The sequence below is a fragment of the Wickerhamomyces ciferrii genome, contig 00015 (assembly GCF_000313485.1).
Source record: "Wickerhamomyces ciferrii WGS project CAIF00000000 data, strain NRRL Y-1031 F-60-10, contig 00015, whole genome shotgun sequence".
NCBI lineage: Eukaryota > Fungi > Ascomycota > Saccharomycetes > Phaffomycetales > Wickerhamomycetaceae > Hansenula > Hansenula ciferrii.
The window spans coordinates 36,693-55,899 of NW_011887725.1; the positions used below are offsets into that span (position 1 = coordinate 36,693).

Below are 19,207 nucleotides of genomic sequence, written 5' to 3' on the forward strand. Positions count from 1 at the left end.
TTTCATGGTTTCTTTCTTACTGAACCTTGCCTCACCAATGGGAAAGAAGGACAATCAACCGGTATGGGAGCATAAGAGTTGGCGCTTGGAGTATCCTGGATAGAACAAACAGCCAGAGTGGCAAATATGGATATGAGAATCAATTTAAAGAGCATTATAACTAGCCGCTGTGTTCAAACTTGTTCAAATATTTGTATTCTGAAGGAATTCTGGATCCTTTGTATGTTTTGATTGTTGATGGTTGAAACTTGAGAAAGATGATTTTTTTTATACCTACAGAAAAAAAAAGTATGGAGCCAAAGAAAATTTCAATGCATCAAAATCATGATATTTATAATTTCTATAAGTTGTTATTGGTTCTATTCTGCAGAATTTAATGAATTGATAACATCATTGGCAACTTCTTTAACCAAATCTATACTTTGTAAAATCAATTGAGGCTTAACACTCTTCAAATTCCCATCATTTAATTTAACATTTTGTATTGGAGAAATTGGTTTCCCATTAAACCAACTAATAATTAACCCATTATCACTAACTTCCATTTCTTCAATATTTGGATCAATTATATAATTTTTCCCTATTATAGCCACAGTGAATACAATTGGGAATTGACCAATTAATTTATTAAATTCATAATCATGGAATGTTGGTTGTTCTTCAATTTCTTTATCATCAACACTTGATGTAATTTTTGGTAAATATGTATTATTTAATGCTAAATATGATGTAAAAGTCATTAAAGTTAATGGATATGAATAATTTGATATCACCAAGACATCAATGAATAATTTATATGCAAATTTCGTTGTTAAATTTAATGATTCTGATGAAATATGTTTTAAATATAATGTTTTCAAACTTGATTGTAAATTTAAAATAAATGAAGTATCATCTCTATGACCTGAAACATCAACATCAACAGAAACCAATTCATTAGTTGTTGATTTCTCCACAACTTCAGCTTTAATACTAACAATACATTCACTACCATCACTTAATGTAATTTTAGCTGAACCATTTGAATTATCTAAAAATCCTATATGAGATTGAATTGGTCTAAATTGTTTATTACTTCTCCCATCAGGCCTTATTGGAGGTGTTTGTTGCAATAATTCGTATAAATATGATCTTTCTGTAGCTGATAATATCATTTTGGGCAATATGAAGTATGATTTTTGTATTGATTGGTTCTTCTTTAACAAGAGTTTCAATTTACTTTTAAATCAATGCTATATGAATTTTTTTTAAGTTTTCTCGAAAAATAAAGTGCCAAAACGCAAGACTTTCCAAATATAGTAATCAATATGTTTTTTTCACCAAAATAAATTTGCAAATCTGCGTAAATTTAAAAAAATTACCAATTGTGAAATTGCGAAAATGATTGTTCCAGCCAACACCACGTATAAAGTTTTCGCAAAAATTAATTCATTTAAATCTCTTAATTGATGTTCTCTTTTAATCAAATGTTTCATATCTTTTTCAAACTTAATTAAAGATCTTTCAACATCTTCTACCATGATTTGATTTATATTTGATAATTTCTGATCTAAATCTTTCTTTTCTTTGAAATTTATCTTTGGATTTGAATTTAATACATCAACAGTTAAACTCATTTCTCTTGCAATACCTTTATTTGACCATGATGCATCACTAACTATATTGATAGAACAGATATCCACTATACTATTGGAATCAGGCTTAAGAACCATTTTGGTATTCAGATCTCTAACATTCTGTATCAATGGTGTTAGTATGTGTTGAGCTCATCCATTTGTTCCTGATCTATACTCACATCTTTCTTTCTCAAGATATTACCATTTTGATCTTTAACTAATAAATTTAATTTTTGATTTGTTATTTCACCACCATTCAGGATTTCAATTATAGTGATTTCATTTTCTAATTCATATCTAAAACATGTATATGCCTTTTCAAGATCTTTTGGGTTTTTAATTTCTCTTTGTTTTATTGGATCTAAGTAAAATCCGAGACTTTGTACCAATCCACAAATCATTGTTAATAAGAATATAAGTCTGAATATCATGATCATGGGTTAAATGCTATGATGGTGATAGATAATATGTGAAAGTTATAAAATGTTTGTACGTGTTCTTGAAATATTTCGATCTGAATCGAGCCTCGAGACAGATTTCCTATTCTGAAATTTTATTCTGGGGTACTATAACTATAGCCACAAAAGCACCGAGATCACAATAGAAAGAAAGACTACTTATTCAATGTTAAACTCAAATGCTACCAACAATTAAATTATATACCATTCATAAGAAAACGATTGCTCTTATACACACTTGTACCACTAAGAAATGTGTCAATTGTACGCGTTGTAACAATATTTGTTCGTTTGGCCCTTGTACCTGAGCGATGGGCGGTGTATCTCGGTTCGAGAACATACTACAAAAAGTTGAACCAACATATGGAAACACATATCATTAATCATAGAAAATGAGCATAAACATAAATAGACATCACCTCAATTGAGTATTAATACAAAAAAAGCACACAAACATAATCACATATCATAATGAAATACTATTTGCAGATTCAACACCATTATCAGTATTGATTTGATTCTTTTCTTTTAATTTACCATCAACTTCCACAACAGGTTTACCATTTTCAGTAGCTTTAGTTGGAACACCATCAGTAATATTATGTGGTAATCCTCTATGAGTTAATTCGTTATCAATGGCTTCAATTCTTTCTTGTTGATTATTCGCCACTATACCATTTTCTTCAATGATTTCTTTAAACAATTTCTCATCATTTTGATCCAGTTCATTTAATTCATCATCACTATCATCACTTTCATCATTCAGAGCTTCTTTATTGATCAACTTGGTTAATTTACCATTGGTCTTGTGTAACTTGCTAATCGATTTCTCCAATTGCTGTTTGATACTATATAATTCAGAGTCCTGGACCTCTCTCAAGGTGACGATGAACTCTTCGATCTGGACTGGTCTCTTGATGGCTGACATTGTCTATACTCTTTTGATGGTCGTTTGATGGTCTTTAATTGACTTTCAAAATGAAAGAAAGAATTAAAATCACAGGAATTTCTCCACTATTTATAAAATTTCAATTTTGCTGGAGATTTCAATTTTTGCTTTTTGGCGCTAACAAAAAAAAATAGAAAAATCTCGAAATTGACACATCAAAACAATTTGAAAGAAGGTAAACAACAAATCAACAAAAGACACAGTGATTCACAGGGAGAAAGGAGTCATGGCTACGCTCAATCAATGGTTCTCAAGTATAGAGGATCTCGGCTCAATCAATGACAAGATCAAGGCTTTGGAGGCGGAAAGAGAATCGCTCCAGGTGAAATCAGATCCAAATCAACAACAACAAAATGGTGGTAAACTGGAATCAATTGGTGTAAATGTCCAAGAATTATCAAAACAATTGGAATTCTCGATTGCTAACTCAGACGTTGCTACTATCGATGCATTGATCATAGGTCATGGTGAAATACCCTCATTGATTGCTGCTAAGAATTTGGTTTTAGAAAGACAAAGGTTATTAAATTTGAAAAATCAACAACTTAAATCATCAAAAATTGAAGATAGATTGAATCAAGTCATTGATTTCCATTTTGATGAATTGAAATCTATAAAAAATGAGTTATCAACAGTGGAAGATTCATCTCTCCAAAATTCATTATATGAAAAATTAGATTCTTTAGTATTATCATTAAAACCACAATATTATAATTTATTAGTGGAATCAAATGGATCTTCTAAATGGTTAAATTCTGCTTCAGTACCAACCAAGTTATTAACAGATTTCCACAATTTACTTGATTTACAATCATTACTTCATAATCAACCAATCTATCCTGAACCTTTATGGTCATTTGAAATTTTATCAAAAAATTTCCAAGTTAGTTTTGACTATCATTTCAATACTCAAAAAGATACAAATAGAATTGATAGACCTGAATTGTTTTTTAACTACCTAACCAATTATTTATCATCACATTTAAGTAAAGTTAATAAAAACTTCACACTTCATAATACAAGTTATTCAGATAGGTTTTGTCATTCAGAATTTATAACTGCATTATTAAAACCAGTTAATTTGAAATTTCAACAAATTCTAGAAATCCTTAGAGATCAATTAGAATCTTCTATAAGTGATGATAAAGTCCAATTAATGATTCATTTAATTAAAGAAACTATAACTTTGGATCAAACTTTAATTCGTGATTTTTATTATGATCCATTAGGTGATGGTCAATGGCAGGGAATTTTTGCCAATTTTACATATAAAGATTTAGAATATTGGTTAAATTATGAATTAAAATTAAATTTAAATAATTATGAATCAATAATAAATTCATCAAAAAATTTCCAAATTGATTATACTTCAGTTGATGATGTTCAATTAAAACCAACAGTTTCTTCAATTAAATTAAAATATTTATTAGAAAATATAACAAATAATTTCCATAAATTTTTCATTTTAAATTATGAATATAATTCAAATTTAAAAAAATTTAAATTAAAATTTTTTGCAAATATTTATTTGAAAATTTTAGAATCTTATTATGAAAGATTAAATGATGGATTCCAAGCTTTCAATGAATTATTCAAAAAGACAAGATCTGTGTTACAACCAAACAAAAATTCAAATGATATTGATATATCTGGTACAAATGGTCTCGAAAGATTATTTAGAATATATTGTTCATTGAAATATATCATAAATGCATTGAACTATTGGGAAAAAGAATATATTTTTATACAATTAAATCATTTATTCAATGAATATTCAACAAAACATACACAGTCTCTCTTCACATCTATATTATCAGATTATAATAACTTGGCCATCAAAACCATGGATTTAATAACATCTTTTTATTCAAAATCTTCTATTGCATTATTGAAAAATTATAATCAATTAAATGTTTGGAATGATAGAAGTTCAAATTCACAACCAACAGAATTCACACCACAATTAGCAAGTTTTATAAATACAGAACAGGATTTATTACAATTCACAAGTAATATTGTATCAAATACAGACTATATAATCATTAAGAATTCCCTTTCAAAGACAATTGCAGATTTTTTTTTCCAAAATATTATAAAAAGTAATCATTTTAGTCATAAAGGTATAAAACAATTAGAATTAGATTTTAGTATTGTTTGGGAAAAATTACAACTTTCTAAAAAATTCCCCCTTTATAAAAAATTAATTGAAGGTTTTTTAATAATGAATTTAAATGATGATCAAATTCAACAATTTGGTCCTTTTAATACTGTGTCACAATTTGCTAAAAATGCAAAATTTGATGTATTAAGAGACTCATTACAATTAGAATATTTAAGTGATGGTGATCTTTTAGATTTGTTATTAAGAGTACATAGTTGAATAAAAGACGGATCATGGATCACAACATATGATGTTAACTACGTAGGTTGATTAGATGCTAAATCACTTTATAAAAAGACATGCAATTATAAGCTCTTGAATATTCCCTAGTAAAAATTATCCATAATCCCTCTGTTATAAACATCTCTAACAGGATCATCACCTCTAATTTTCTCTTCTTCTGTAATTTCTTCATCATCTCCATTCTTTGTTTCAATATTATCTTGAATAATTGAATTATCTTCAACCCCAATTGAACCAATACCAATATTCCAATTTCTAAAATTTTCAAACATTTCATTAACATTTGAAATGAATCCAGTTGGTCCAACATCGAAAAAACTTTCTTCATTCTTGGAATTTACCCAATCTGTTTTCTCTAATAATTGAGAAGTATTTGGTGGAGCATTCACATCTGTAAGATCAATTTCTTTATTATCTCTTTGGATATTATCTCTATCCAATATATTTTCCAATTCTTTAGCTTCTGAAGATTCATCTGGTGTAACTGAACGTTGTTCCCTATCTAGTTGTGTATCATCATCTTCTTGAGGTTCTGATTTCAATTCATTAAAATTAAAATGATTTTCAATTAAATGATCGATAACATTCCAACCATAAGCATTTGCAAATCTTCTTCTAACAAGAATATTATTATGAGCATCAGGTTCTAAATTAACTAAAACTTTCCTCCAACTCATATCTTTATGCCATTCACGAGCAATTTCTTCTTCTAATTCTTCAAAATGTTTATTTGGATCTAAATTTTCTATAAATGTTTTACGTCTTTCAATTTTTGGTGGGATATCAGCTTCTGTATATACCCGATCATGAATAATAACATTTGGACGTGATTCTGGATCAATTATATATTTTGGAGGTGGTAATGGTGGTAATAATACAGCAGCTGCAGATTCAATCATTGATGTCTTGGGGAAATTCTTCATTGCTTTTTTATCTTCATCTTGCTTTGATTTCCCATCTTTTTTAGTACTCTTATCTTGAGCGGTTTGTGATTGAGCATTTGGTGCAATTAGATTAATAGCTTTTTGAAATGGGTTAACAAATGATTTTGTAGCTTTTGTAATGAAATCATCTTCACCGTCAACTTCTTTTAATGCTTCATGATCTCTTAATTGATGTTCATTTGGTATTTTCCCACTTGGTTCTGATGTTGAACTATCTCCTGTGCTTCTTCTTCTTGATTTTTGTGCATTAGCAACTTTGGTTAAACCTTTCCAATCTAAATATAATAAAGCAGATGTATATAATGGTACTATACCATCATTTATAGCATTTGCATATAATGTTCTATTATGAAATTTTTTCAAAATTCTATGAGTTGGTCCCGTGGGTAATAACTTTAATAATGGGTCTTTACCTTGTGTGACTTGTAATCCTAAATCTTGACCAGTTTTACCAACCATACCAACACTTAAAGCAGCTTTAACATATGCTGGATTATCAGTGAAAATACCCAGTAATGGTGAAGCTAAAGTGATGAAATTCACTGCTTGAACATTTGCGAAAAACCATGGGAAATTTATTTCAATATATGCAATGGCGAAAGTTTGTACTAAACCACCAAGTGAATGACCAATGAATGAAATCTTGGTAACTTTTTCATTATAAAGATTTTTAATAATATGTTCAGCTAATCTACTACCTAAATATTTCACACCTTTTTCAGTTTTACATGTGTTACCTGAAAATCCTCTAACAATTAAATTTTCATCACATTCTTTAGCTGCTTTATCTAATTGTTCTTTAATATAATACATATCAGCAGTAACATTACCATGAAGACCATGTGTCAATATTACTAAATGCACATCCTTTTGAGGGATTGGTTTAGGTAAATTCCATAAATCTAACGTATCTTTCCTATTCACAGTTAATTGATTATTAAAACTTCCCAATTTATCAAATTTTAAACCTAATGATTCTAAATTACGACCTATAAGCAATTCAAATCCAACATCTGTGGATGTATTGAACAATATTTGACTAACAACATCCACTATCCATACATATTTCTTCTTGATATTATGTAAAGATAACTCTGCATTAAAACTTTGACCTGGACTTAAATTTGGTTCAAATTTTGGTTGATCAGCTGTGACAAATGTTGACTTGCTATGATGATATTCTTCTGTTCGTACATCCACATATAATATATAGGGTCCCATAAGGAAAGCAGCTCTCATGGGTAGACTCTCTATGTTCCTTACTTTCAACCATAGTGATTTGAGCGATAGTTTTGTGATGTCTTGTTCTTCTGGTTCATATGTAATGATATATCTCTCAAGCTGACCTACTCTGACGGCCCTTTTGGATCTGTAGAGGATATCCGACTCTGACATTAACTAAACAATGACTTAAGAGTTAAATAATGGTGATGATGATAGACAAATGAGCTTCTTGAATGCCACTATCTCTGAAGTTTAGTTAGTTTTTGCCTCTTTGGAATAAATTTTGACAAGCTGATGATGTTTTGATTTCGGTTTGTTTACTATTACCCGCGAATTTTCCTTACATAAACGATGATGATGAGACTTTATTGAATATCTATATTAACTAAGCTCCAAGTTCTTCTATTTATATATCTATGTTGCATTATTTACAAAAAGAGGACGGTGGTCTTCTATGACTCCATGTTCTCCAGTTCTTTACTTCTCACTTGACCTTCATGTTTCTCCAAAGCATCTATCAACAAGTCCAATTTTTCACCTCTCATAACACCAGGAGCATCGTGTAATGAGTATGAACATCTATGATCAGTGATTCTATTCTGTGGGAAGTTATAAGTTCTTATCTTATCAGATCTATCCGTAGTGGAGACCTGATCTGAACGTAATGATCTTTGAGCAGCTTCCCTTTCAACTCTTTCCTTTTCAGCAATTCTTGATCTTAAAACAGCAAAAGCTCTTGATTTATTCTTTTGTTGTGATCTTTCATCTTGCATTGACACTGTAATACCTGTTGGGATATGTGTTAATCTAACAGCTGATTCAGTGGTATTAACATGTTGACCACCTTTCCCACTTGATCTCATAACATCAATACGAACTTCACCTTGAGCAAACACACGTTCATCAGCATCTTCAGATTGATTATTATCACTCATTTGTGGTAATACAACAACACCAGCAGTGGAAGTTTGTAAACGACCCTTTGTTTCAGTTTCTGGAATTCTTTGAACTCTATGAACACCAGATTCAAATCTTAATTTATCATAAGAACCAGGTTCATCAATACTTAAAATCCCTTCCAGAATACCATTCCCACTCCCATTCATAGATTTGGAAACAACACTATATTGCCATCTCTTATGATTAGCATAATTTATATACATTTGAAATAATTCAGAAGTGAAAATCATAGCTTCAATACCACCAACCCCTGGTCTTAATTCCAAAAGACAAGCTTTTTCAGCAAATTCATGTGGTGGTAATAGTTTGGATTTTAATTTATCAGCTAATTCAACTAATTTTGGTAAAGTAGTCTCGATTTCTTGTTCAGCTTCATCTTTTAATGATTCATCTTCTAATAATAATTGTAATTCTTCATATAATGTTACATTTTCACTATAATCTCTATAGATATCAACAACCATGCTTAATCTTGAATATTTCTTTTGTTGGTTTATATCGAAATGACCACCATCTGCCAATGAAGCTTCAAGATCTTTCAATTCTTGTGTTAATTGTTGTGCTCTTTTAATCAAAGCTGGATGAAGTGGTTGGAAAGTTGTTGAAGTTGTGGAATTGAATCTTTGAAAAAGAGGTCTTATAAAATTGGATCTGCTGGGTATCGCAGTCCTACTGATCCTTATTCCAAACATTATGAAGCCCTTTGTGTACTTGAAGATGTCTTTGAAATGTTGATATATGATTTTTCAAGTATAAATGTGTCTCGAGATTCTTTTTTTTTTTTCACGTACATAAGAAAAAAACAATCTTGATTCTAATAATAATGAGTATTAAACAAACAAAAGAAAACAAATAATCACAACAAAATGCTAGAAACAAAGAATAAACCTGCTCCTGTACAGAGGTACACAAAGTGTAGGTGATGTTTCCCTTTTAAACGGAATCTTTTGGGTTATTACTAACTTTTTTCTATTCTAGCTAAGAAAGTCGGTGAAGGTACATACGCTGTTGTGTTTTTAGGTAAACAAATAGAAAGTGGTAGAAATATTGCTATCAAAGAGATCAAAACTGGTCAATTCAAAGATGGTTTAGATATGAGTGCTCTTAGGGAAGTCAAATATTTACAAGAACTGAGACATGTTAATGTGATTGAACTTGTTGATGTTTTCTCTGCAGATGATAATTTAAACCTTGTGCTAGAATTCTTACCAGCAGATTTAGAAATGATTATAAAAGATCGTGAAATATTATTCAGTCCCGCTGATATGAAATCTTGGTTATTGATGACTTTAAGAGGTGTTCATCATTGTCATAGAAATTATATATTACATCGTGATTTAAAACCAAATAATTTATTATTAGCACCTGATGGACAATTGAAAATTGCAGATTTTGGTCTTGCAAGATCACTTGGTTCACCAAATGAAGACTTAACCTCAAATGTTGTTACACGTTGGTATAGAGCTCCAGAATTATTATTTGGTGCAAAACATTATACAGAAGCTGTTGATTTATGGGCCGTGGGGATTATATTTGCAGAATTAATGTTGAGAGTTCCATATTTACCAGGAAGAGATGATTTAGATCAAGTTGATGTTACATTTAAAGCTTTGGGGACACCAACTGAAGAAACTTGGCCAAATGTTTCAAGTTTACCACTTTATAATAATTTAAATTTTTATCCTGGACCATCAAGACAAGAATTAAGAAATAGATTTTTAGCTGCAACAGAATCTGCATTGGATTTAATGAATGGATTAACTGAATTAAATCCTGCAAATAGATGGAATACTGAAAAGGCTTTGTTAAGTAAATATTTCACAGATCTTCCCGCTCCAACAGAACCTGAAAATTTACCAAAACTTACTAAAAAAGATGATTGAAATGAACATTATTAATATTAATATTAACTTTATACATGTTATCTACACAATTTGTAGCGTAATTTAACCGTGATAAATCTTTGATACATATTTACCAATAGCCATACTTGCAGTTAATCCAGGAGATTCAATACCTAATAAATTAACAAAACCTGGGAAACCTTCTTCTTCTCTTATAACAAAATCTTGGAATGAAGTATTATCTGGACCAATTAGTTTTGATCTAATACCACTATAAGCAGGTTCTAAATCTTGTTCAATGATATGTGGGAAATATCTTTGAATTTCTTTCAAAGCTTCTAATTTATTTCCTGCACTTGGTTTATAATCGGTTGGTGAATCAACCCATTCTAAATCAGGTCCAAATTTGATTTGTCCATCAAGTCCCAAAGTTAAATGAGTTCCTAATGATTTTGTACCTTTTTTAGGAACAGGATAAATTAATCTTCTAACTTGAGGAAATGAATTACTAAAATTGAAATAATTACCTTTAGCATAATAATGTTTAACATGTCTATCTGATGGTAATAACAAATTTGAGATTTTATCAGCATATAATCCTGCAGAATTAACAACATTATTTACAGAAATCTGAACTTCTTCATTTTCCTGTGTTGATTTTGCTAAAATTTCATAACCATCATGAGTTTTAGATAATCCCGTTACAATTGATCCCACGGCTAATTCACCATCATTTTCTTGGAAAATTGTATATAAATAATCCATTAATGAATGTGCAGATATTATACCAGAAGTTGGAGATGATAAAATACCTCTTTCAGCATGGATAGCAGGTTCAATATAACGACCTTTAGCAACTGGAATCAATTCAGTATTGACACCTAAATCTTTTGATTTCCAATATATGTTTTCAATATAAGCATCTTCAACATCAGTCTGTGCAACAATCCATTTCCCACATTTTTGCATATCAACACCAGCTCTAAAAGCTTCTTTATAAAGCAATTCTTTCCCCTCGATACATAACTGAGCCTTTAATGAATCCTTAGGGTAATATAGACCAGCATGAATAACTTCACTATTTCTTGAACTAGTTTCTTCACCAATTTTAGTGTTTTTTTCAATAAGAACCACTTTATTACCAGGATTTTTCGATAATTCTGCAGCTATAGCTAACCCAACAACACCAGCACCAATAACAGCGTGTGAATAGTCTGCCAATGTACTTCTTGAGCTGCTGAACCGTCTTATCCCCAGTATTCCCTTTGATCTTAGCATCTTCAATAGCCAAATAGAATCCAACTGATACTAGATCTGAAATCTTTGAACATAAATTTCTGGGGTCCGCCAAAATCATATTTATATTACCGCGAAAATAAAAAACTGTTAACTTGCTACGTATTTAAGAAGAAGTACAGGGAAGTGTGCGATGACCGGAAGTACTACTAAATGTATAGTATAGGCTGAACTCTCTCACAATGACTTGTATCATTGGCCCAGATTATTGGGAGTCAAAAGTTGGATTGTATGTGTATTTATATCCATAATTTAATCGGATTGTAATGCAACATCATTGATCCTATGATGTGTGCTTGACAAAAACAGAGAATTCATTCGCGAACATTTAACCAAAATTTTAACGCTTAATAGATCAATTAAACATCTGATTTTGGAGATTGTTCTCAAAGTATTCTAACTGATCATTCATAAGAGATGTTTGTTAAAAAATCAAGTGTATCCTCAGTGGGGATCATAAGGAGATGCTTATCAACACAAAGACCACCTTTCTACGAGGTTTTCCCCAAAAAATCCATTATGAATAGAGTCCTTTTCGATTTGGATAGTAGACATAGTTATAGGAAACTTTATACTGTTTATGAAAATGTTTACAAAACTTTAGATAATGATGAAGAACCAGTGATACCCAAATTTGTTGATGCCTCTGATTTAATGATTATGAAGAAATCATTAGAAGCTATTAGAACAAGGTCTCATGCAACAAATAAACATTTATTACAATTAGAAAATGAATTAACTGAAAAAGCTGCTGAACATGGTAATAACGATGCTGTTTCCCTTTTGGCTTATGAAGCTTTCATGGATAAAGATGCTCCAAAAGATGATAAAGAATATGCTAAAGAATTAATCACCAAATTATTAGATATGAAACATCCTTTAACTACAAAATTAAGTGCAGATACATGTATTCAAAATGGAATGGTTGAAGAAGGTGAACATCTTTATTTAGAATTTCTTAAATTAGAAAATGATACATTTTTAGCATCTGAAGTTTATAAAGGTTTAGGGATGTTATATTTCCAAAGAGCTGATTTAACAAAGAGTAAATTATATTTTGAACAATCTGTTAAAACTGGTCCTTTAGATAAATTAGCTGAAGTTCATTATTATTTGGGTCAACTAACAACAAATGATGCCGATAGATCAAAATATCATTTAGAAATAAGTGCAAGTCAAGGTTTTTTACAATCTTTCCCATTATTAGGATTTTTAGAATTGAATTATTTTCAAAATTTAACAAAAGCAAGAGAATGGTTTAAATTAGGTTCAGAAATGGGTGATGTTCAATGTGTAATTGGATTATTTGATTGTTTTATTAAATTAGATGATTTGAAGATTGCAAGTAGATTATATCTAAACTTAAGAGAAAGTTTATCAAATTCAAAAGATCAAGAAGCACAAACAGTTTGGAAGCATTTCATTGAAAGTCGTGGAGACTCAATTAATAAAGTTAAAGATCTTGTTTATTCAAATGAAACTGTAACAGGTAATATAGTCAAAGATACATTATCATCACAATTGAATAAAAAGACTACAGATAAGAATAATAGATGGGGTATATAATAAAGATCATCATGTATATAAAAGGAATTATTCCCATGGCCATTTACAATAAACAATTACATCACCACGTCTTCTATCATCCCAATGGGAATACGTATTGAAAAATCTAGCACACTCTTGATATGGTGAATCTTTAATATAACTTGTAATTATAGGTTCTAAATCTTGGAACACGACTAAATGAGTTGGCCATTCATATTTATATTCTTTACCAGGTGATCTAAGTTTCTTATTGAAAACAGGTGGGAAATTTTGAAATAAAAATTTATTTGGATCTTCATAAAAAATATCAGATTCATCCATATATGATTCAACTTCTTTACTTGAATTATCTGAATTTAATAAATGTAATGGTGGTTCACAAGTTAAAAACCAAGTTGAATTAACCAAATCAGGTCTATGTAAATAAGATTGCCATGGTGTAGAATGACATGGTGTTAAAAACCCAATAGATTCAACATCTGGATCATTTTTCAAATATTCAATAACATCAATAACACCTCTTTCATGCCATTGAGTGAAAAATAATGAAATTAAAGTATTTATAATGATTATGAGATAAATTGAATATTTCACTAAGATTGGATGATGTAAATTTAAATGAAACCCACCATATGCTGTAATTAAAAAAATTATTGGTTGAAACGGATAAATAAATCTAAATTCTTTATGATCGATAAATGAAAAAACTCCAATAATTAGAACCAACAACCATTTTAATTGTGATTTTGGATAAACTTTTAAACCGTATATGAAAATTGGTAATGCGGTCATTAATATTATTGGTAAACTTTGAAAAATATGGAAATGCCATGGTGCAATACCATAAAATTTTGATAATGAAGTTGTAACGTTAAAGTTTATAAAATTCCAAATTGGAATTGTTAATGATCCATAATACCAATAATCTATTAATGTATTAATTCCAAATATAATTGAGCCAATTACAAAAGCATGCAAAAACAATTTAACTGTTTGAGAGAGTTTTTTGGAAAAGGCAAACCAAATTGATAAATATATCCATATTATACCATTTGTTGGTCTTATAACACAACTTATAGCTGAAAAAATCAAACTGACTTGGATTTTTCCCCAATTGATTTCATTATCCCAATTCCAATAAGCTAATGCTATTGATGTAAGTGTTAATTCTAAACTATTTGAAAAAGTTCTTGTAATAATATACCAATTAAATGCACTTGTTATAGAGATTAATAACCCCCATCTTGCGATTTTTTCATTTTTAGTCACTGAATAAATGAATGTATATAAGAAATATTCACCAATCCCTGCAATTATAGCTTGACCTAATTTAGGCATTATTAAGACACCAAAATCGCCTAATCCTAATAATTCTGATATCTGGTATAATCCACTGAATATTAATGGATGTATGAAACTTCTAAGACCTGTACGCCATTCCCATGTTAGGTAGCCATATCCATATACAAATTCATGTGCAGGTTCTAATGATTGCCAATATTCATCAGCTTGGAAAAATGTATTTATTGTGAATGCATTGATTATTCTAATAAAGATTAAGTATGGTAATATAAGACCTTTGGGTAGTTGTTCTTGACTCAATCTCTTTATAGCTTCTTTTGAATCTTCTTTTGATAGTGATTCTTGTTGTGTCTCATTGATTGGATCACTCATGTTTCCAATGGGATCTGTGGACTGTTTCGATGTTTTCAATGATGATGATGAACTGTTTTGATCTTTTTGGTGTACCTTTTCGCGTTTGTCTAGTAAGGAATAGTCAGAAATTATGTAAAAGGGAAGTATATTATATAGAGAATACTTAAAGAGAGGTTTTCATTCCGGTATATGTGTAGTAAAACGAATCAGGTTGTCAGTTTATTTGGTTACTAATGAGTCCATGAATGTGCTGAGGGTTCTTGTGTAACTCATTTCTCCCCCGTTAAAAGGGTAGCCAACAATTAACCACCATTTTTGAATACAAAAGGGAAACCTAGGTCTGTATGATCTTCTCAGGATAAACTACATATATCTTTCTTCCAAAATCAAAGGCATTCTCATTCTATTCACAAATTTCTAAACAAATTGGATATGTCGTCCACAAGCGAACCTAATTCTCAGACCGATGAGCTCAAAAAGAGCCCAGCACCAAGAAGTGGATTATACATGGATATTCTTTCTTCTCCTTTCGGCCATTTTTGCACTAAGCATCATATAGAGGCATCCATGAGAGCGCTGGTAATCCGAAAGTGTGTAAAATATGTGAAGAATCTTTAAAAGAGTCTGTAAAAGTAAAGAAAATTTAGCGCTGAAAATATTTTTATACGATTGAAAAAAAAAAAAAAAATTATTATTGTGAGATTATGTAATCCGTAGCATAGTGATTATATAATATGGTTAGGGTATAAACTCTTATACTTAATGGATCAATTTAGCTACATTCTGTATAAACAATAAACTTTTGATTATTATATTAGGTAAGGAGTTATGGTCTTGTAGTTACATCCCAATCTGTTGGCTCATAAGCTTCTGGATGTGAAATTGTTTCAATTTCTTCAGAACTTAATTCAAAATTATAAACATCCAAATTTGAAGATAATCTATCAACATTCTTAGTTTTAGGTAATGGGATATTACCTTTTTGTAAACTCCAACGGATTAATACTTGACCTGGTGTAACACCATGAGTTTTCGCAATCTTGACAACATTTGGATCATTAATTTTACCACCATGAGCTAATGGAGCATAAGCTTCCACTGCAATACCTTTAGATCTTGAATAATCTGCTAATTCTTGTCTCATACACCATGGATGAATTTCAATTTGATTAATTGCTGGTTTAATTTTTAAACCATCCCATGATAATAATTGATCAATATGATGTTTACCCCAACTTGAAACACCAATAGATTTGACTTTACCTGTTTCAACAACTTCTTGTAATGCTCTCCAAGCATCTAATCTTCCCTGTGGACCTGGATTTGGATGATGAAGTAATAATAGATCAATATAACCAATTGAATGTTCAATTGCACTTAATGCTGAGTTGATCTCCTTTTTAGTACGTTCATAAGAATTAAAAGTCCATAGTTTTGAAGTATAGAATACATCTTCTCTCTTGTTATTTACAGGATCTTCTCTTAACCATTTAGCAATAGCTTCACCAACTTCACGTTCATTATCATATAAGATTGCAGTATCAAAATGTCTATATCCCTTTTTTAATGCATTATAAACGACATTACTTGCTTCTGAACCTGATAATAACCAAGTTCCTAAAGCAACTGATGGAATGTTATAACCTGATGATAATTTAACGAATCTTTCAACTTTATGTGACATTATTTGTGGATTCTATAATAGATACTTGGTTTATAAAAGTTCAATTGCTATCATTTGCCATCTTTTTATATCATTTTGATGGTTGTGGCCTTTAGAGTTGTTATCACGTGAAGATCTCGGTATTAAATTACCCTTTATAGAAATTACCTGCAAAAAAATCTACAAAAGGTACTGAATGAGACATAAAGAAACAATGGGTATTAATTATTACATTAAAAGAATTGAAAAAACGCTATAAATTACTAAGAAAATAGGGTATCAAATTATTATGGACTTGCTCTTGCTGCACTCCAACTATTTCTTGGAATTATTGGTGATTGGAAATTAGAGATTTCATGTTCAGATATCTTTTCAATTGGTGAATTTTTAAGATCTGATAAACTTGTTCTTGTCGATATTCTTGGATATAATCTTGTTGGACTTGAACCTAATGAGCCATAAGTTGAAACAGATCTTTTACTTCTTGGACTAATTGGTGAATTATTAAAATCTTCATTCAAATTTCCAATTGGTGAAATTTCAAAATTTGCAACACTATGTCTTTGTCTTAATTTTGTTGGTGTTATTGGAAGATCTAAACTTGGAGGACGTGAACGACCATTAGAAGAACCAAATCTAGCAGAATTAATATTATCCATCAATGGACTTTTCAAACTGTTATTGCTGCTGTTATTACCATATTGATTCTTGGAATATTGAAGATTATCAAAACTTGTTTCTCTTGACATTGGTTTTTCAAAATTAAAAGTATTATCTCTACCATTAATTGTATTTGATCTTTTTGGAATGGTAAAATCATTAAAATCTTCATCAGCTAATAATGTATCTTCAATATTATGACATTCTCTTTTATTTGGAATAATACCACTTGATGGTCTTGAATGTGTTGTTGTTACATTTGATCCAATACTCATAAATGAACTTTGACTGTTTTTTCTTCTTAATGTTGGAGAAGATAATCTAAATCTTGAACCATTAGATCCATTTGCTGAGTTATTTAAACTATTTGGTGGTGATGGTTTTTTTGATAAATTCGTTAATGATGATTTTCTTCTTAATTTATTAAAACTTGATGATAATGAAATTGAACTTGATGAAATATCACGTTGATGGAATGATCTTGATCCAGCTTGAGAATTTGAAGATTGTAACATTACTGGTGATGATAATACTCTTGGTGTGGTGTTATCTAAACCAAGTTCTGGTGGGATTGTGGTTGGTCTTGGTGGTGGTGCTTTATTGTATGATACAGGTTTCTTATTTGAGTCATCAACTGAATGAATAGGTGGTGTAGAATTAGCAGTGGTATATGAACTTGAATTATCACTTTTGGGGGATAAATTTGGAGATTGTAATGGAGATGGCGGTAATGGTATAGCTGGTGCTTTTGGTTTTGATGAATTTTGACGATGATAATCTAACCTTTTCTCAATAAAATCATCAAGATTTTCATTTTCTTTCCCATTAATAGTATTACTACTGCTAGTATTCACATATTGATTTGATTTAATGGATTTAATACTTGCAGAGTCATTGGTCATATTATCCAATAATTGTTTTCTCAATAATTTATTCTCCTTCTTCTTTTGATTATGATATTCAATCATATCAATAGAACTAACACCAAAATTGATTGAATTTCTTTGAACTTCATTATATAACCATTTTGAATGTCTCTTATGTCTATTTGATTTTGGAGTTTGAGTTAAAGGTGCAGTTTGTTCAAAGTTTTCAGCGGCAAACTGTGAAAAATCTATTGATTCTTGAGGTATTGGTGATTTAGGAAGACTTTTGGTAAGATATCTCAACTTATTTATATCCACAACTTGTGCTGTTTGACTCATGGTTCTTTAGAATATCCTGATACTTTATTGACCTAGCTGTTTATTCAAGGAAAGATTATTTTGAGGAACTATTGATGAAGCTTTATATAAATCCTTGAGATTTGAGCCCAGTCAATTTCAAACCTCAAAATACTGATCAGTGATCGTACTAGCTAGCCAGATTATTTTTGACCCTATCCAACAACAATGCTGTTTTATGCCTGTTGGTCTAAAATGTTGCCCTTTTTCTCTTTTTTGTTATTAGGAAATTTCAGTATTTTCTAACTAAAAGCAAATTGAATTTGATCAAAGTTTTAGGAAACTTTAATCTAAATTTTGACGTTTGTTTGTTATTGTTATTGTTATTTGAACAAAGGGTTTGATAAAAAGTTAAACTTATAGAAGTTTGCTCTTTTATATATTCAGATACTTCATTTGCTGATCCATTTTTTAGTTTCAATTAATCTAGATCAAATGGTTTTCCCCTTTTCGGAAATATCTTCTTATACATGAAAAACTGCAACGAAGGAAAAAAAAAATACCTGAATCATGCTTATTCCTGGTTAAAGAGATTCTTATTGGTCAAACAGTCTGCATACTTCACAGTCTCTGTGAGGTTTGAAAGATTTTGTGTGCGTTAATGTCGTTAACATGGGTGTTCTCTGTTTATATAGGGGTAAAAAACTCAAGAGACACTTTAATTAGCAGATAATCACTATTATTTTTAGTCCTGTTTACCCTAATATATATGTGATTTTATGTTATTAAGAGTCTCATCATTTGAACGGTTTCATGGATATT

The 19,207-nt window shown here is 30.1% G+C and overlaps 12 protein-coding genes across 12 annotated transcripts; 3 read left to right on the plus strand and 9 right to left on the minus strand.

Annotated features, from left to right (window-relative positions):
• Positions 1-359: 359 nt before the first annotated feature.
• Positions 360-1,154, minus strand: RRP42 (exosome non-catalytic core subunit RRP42; the record flags this gene model as incomplete). Its single annotated transcript, XM_011278546.1, has 1 exon — positions 360-1,154. One exon carries the CDS (start codon positions 1,152-1,154, stop codon positions 360-362), a length of 795 nt encoding a protein of 264 aa, XP_011276848.1.
• A 162-nt stretch (positions 1,155-1,316) lies between these two features.
• On the minus strand, positions 1,317-2,053 carry RRT6 (Rrt6p; the record flags this gene model as incomplete). The annotated part of the gene is made up of 2 exons (XM_011278547.1): positions 1,317-1,726; positions 1,792-2,053. 2 exons carry the CDS (start codon positions 2,051-2,053, stop codon positions 1,317-1,319), a joined length of 672 nt encoding a protein of 223 aa, XP_011276849.1.
• Positions 2,054-2,540: 487 nt separating this feature from the next.
• On the minus strand, positions 2,541-3,002 carry TMA17 (Tma17p; the record flags this gene model as incomplete). Its single annotated transcript, XM_011278548.1, has 1 exon — positions 2,541-3,002. The coding sequence occupies one exon, from the start codon at positions 3,000-3,002 to the stop codon at positions 2,541-2,543; it is 462 nt and encodes a 153-aa protein (XP_011276850.1).
• A 247-nt stretch (positions 3,003-3,249) lies between these two features.
• TIP20 (Tip20p) lies at positions 3,250-5,403 on the plus strand (the record flags this gene model as incomplete). Its single annotated transcript, XM_011278549.1, has 1 exon — positions 3,250-5,403. The coding sequence occupies one exon, from the start codon at positions 3,250-3,252 to the stop codon at positions 5,401-5,403; it is 2,154 nt and encodes a 717-aa protein (XP_011276851.1).
• A 107-nt stretch (positions 5,404-5,510) lies between these two features.
• Positions 5,511-7,766, minus strand: BN7_835 (lipase ROG1 family protein; the record flags this gene model as incomplete). The annotated part of the gene is made up of 1 exon (XM_011278550.1): positions 5,511-7,766. One exon carries the CDS (start codon positions 7,764-7,766, stop codon positions 5,511-5,513), a length of 2,256 nt encoding a protein of 751 aa, XP_011276852.1.
• A 281-nt stretch (positions 7,767-8,047) lies between these two features.
• On the minus strand, positions 8,048-9,247 carry MRF1 (Mrf1p; the record flags this gene model as incomplete). The annotated part of the gene is made up of 1 exon (XM_011278551.1): positions 8,048-9,247. The coding sequence occupies one exon, from the start codon at positions 9,245-9,247 to the stop codon at positions 8,048-8,050; it is 1,200 nt and encodes a 399-aa protein (XP_011276853.1).
• Positions 9,248-9,421: 174 nt separating this feature from the next.
• KIN28 (TFIIH complex serine/threonine-protein kinase subunit KIN28) lies at positions 9,422-10,438 on the plus strand (the record flags this gene model as incomplete). Its single annotated transcript, XM_011278552.1, has 2 exons — positions 9,422-9,470; positions 9,534-10,438. 2 exons carry the CDS (start codon positions 9,422-9,424, stop codon positions 10,436-10,438), a joined length of 954 nt encoding a protein of 317 aa, XP_011276854.1.
• A 63-nt stretch (positions 10,439-10,501) lies between these two features.
• BN7_838 (NAD(P)/FAD-dependent oxidoreductase) lies at positions 10,502-11,677 on the minus strand (the record flags this gene model as incomplete). The annotated part of the gene is made up of 1 exon (XM_011278553.1): positions 10,502-11,677. One exon carries the CDS (start codon positions 11,675-11,677, stop codon positions 10,502-10,504), a length of 1,176 nt encoding a protein of 391 aa, XP_011276855.1.
• A 435-nt stretch (positions 11,678-12,112) lies between these two features.
• MSS2 (Mss2p) lies at positions 12,113-13,261 on the plus strand (the record flags this gene model as incomplete). The annotated part of the gene is made up of 1 exon (XM_011278554.1): positions 12,113-13,261. One exon carries the CDS (start codon positions 12,113-12,115, stop codon positions 13,259-13,261), a length of 1,149 nt encoding a protein of 382 aa, XP_011276856.1.
• Positions 13,262-13,288: 27 nt separating this feature from the next.
• Positions 13,289-14,917, minus strand: GPI10 (putative glycosylphosphatidylinositol-alpha 1,2 mannosyltransferase; the record flags this gene model as incomplete). Its single annotated transcript, XM_011278555.1, has 1 exon — positions 13,289-14,917. One exon carries the CDS (start codon positions 14,915-14,917, stop codon positions 13,289-13,291), a length of 1,629 nt encoding a protein of 542 aa, XP_011276857.1.
• Positions 14,918-15,725: 808 nt separating this feature from the next.
• Positions 15,726-16,583, minus strand: BN7_841 (aldo-keto reductase superfamily protein; the record flags this gene model as incomplete). Its single annotated transcript, XM_011278556.1, has 1 exon — positions 15,726-16,583. One exon carries the CDS (start codon positions 16,581-16,583, stop codon positions 15,726-15,728), a length of 858 nt encoding a protein of 285 aa, XP_011276858.1.
• Positions 16,584-16,849: 266 nt separating this feature from the next.
• BN7_842 (Translation initiation factor IF-2) lies at positions 16,850-18,427 on the minus strand (the record flags this gene model as incomplete). Its single annotated transcript, XM_011278557.1, has 1 exon — positions 16,850-18,427. The coding sequence occupies one exon, from the start codon at positions 18,425-18,427 to the stop codon at positions 16,850-16,852; it is 1,578 nt and encodes a 525-aa protein (XP_011276859.1).
• Positions 18,428-19,207: the final 780 nt, after the last annotated feature.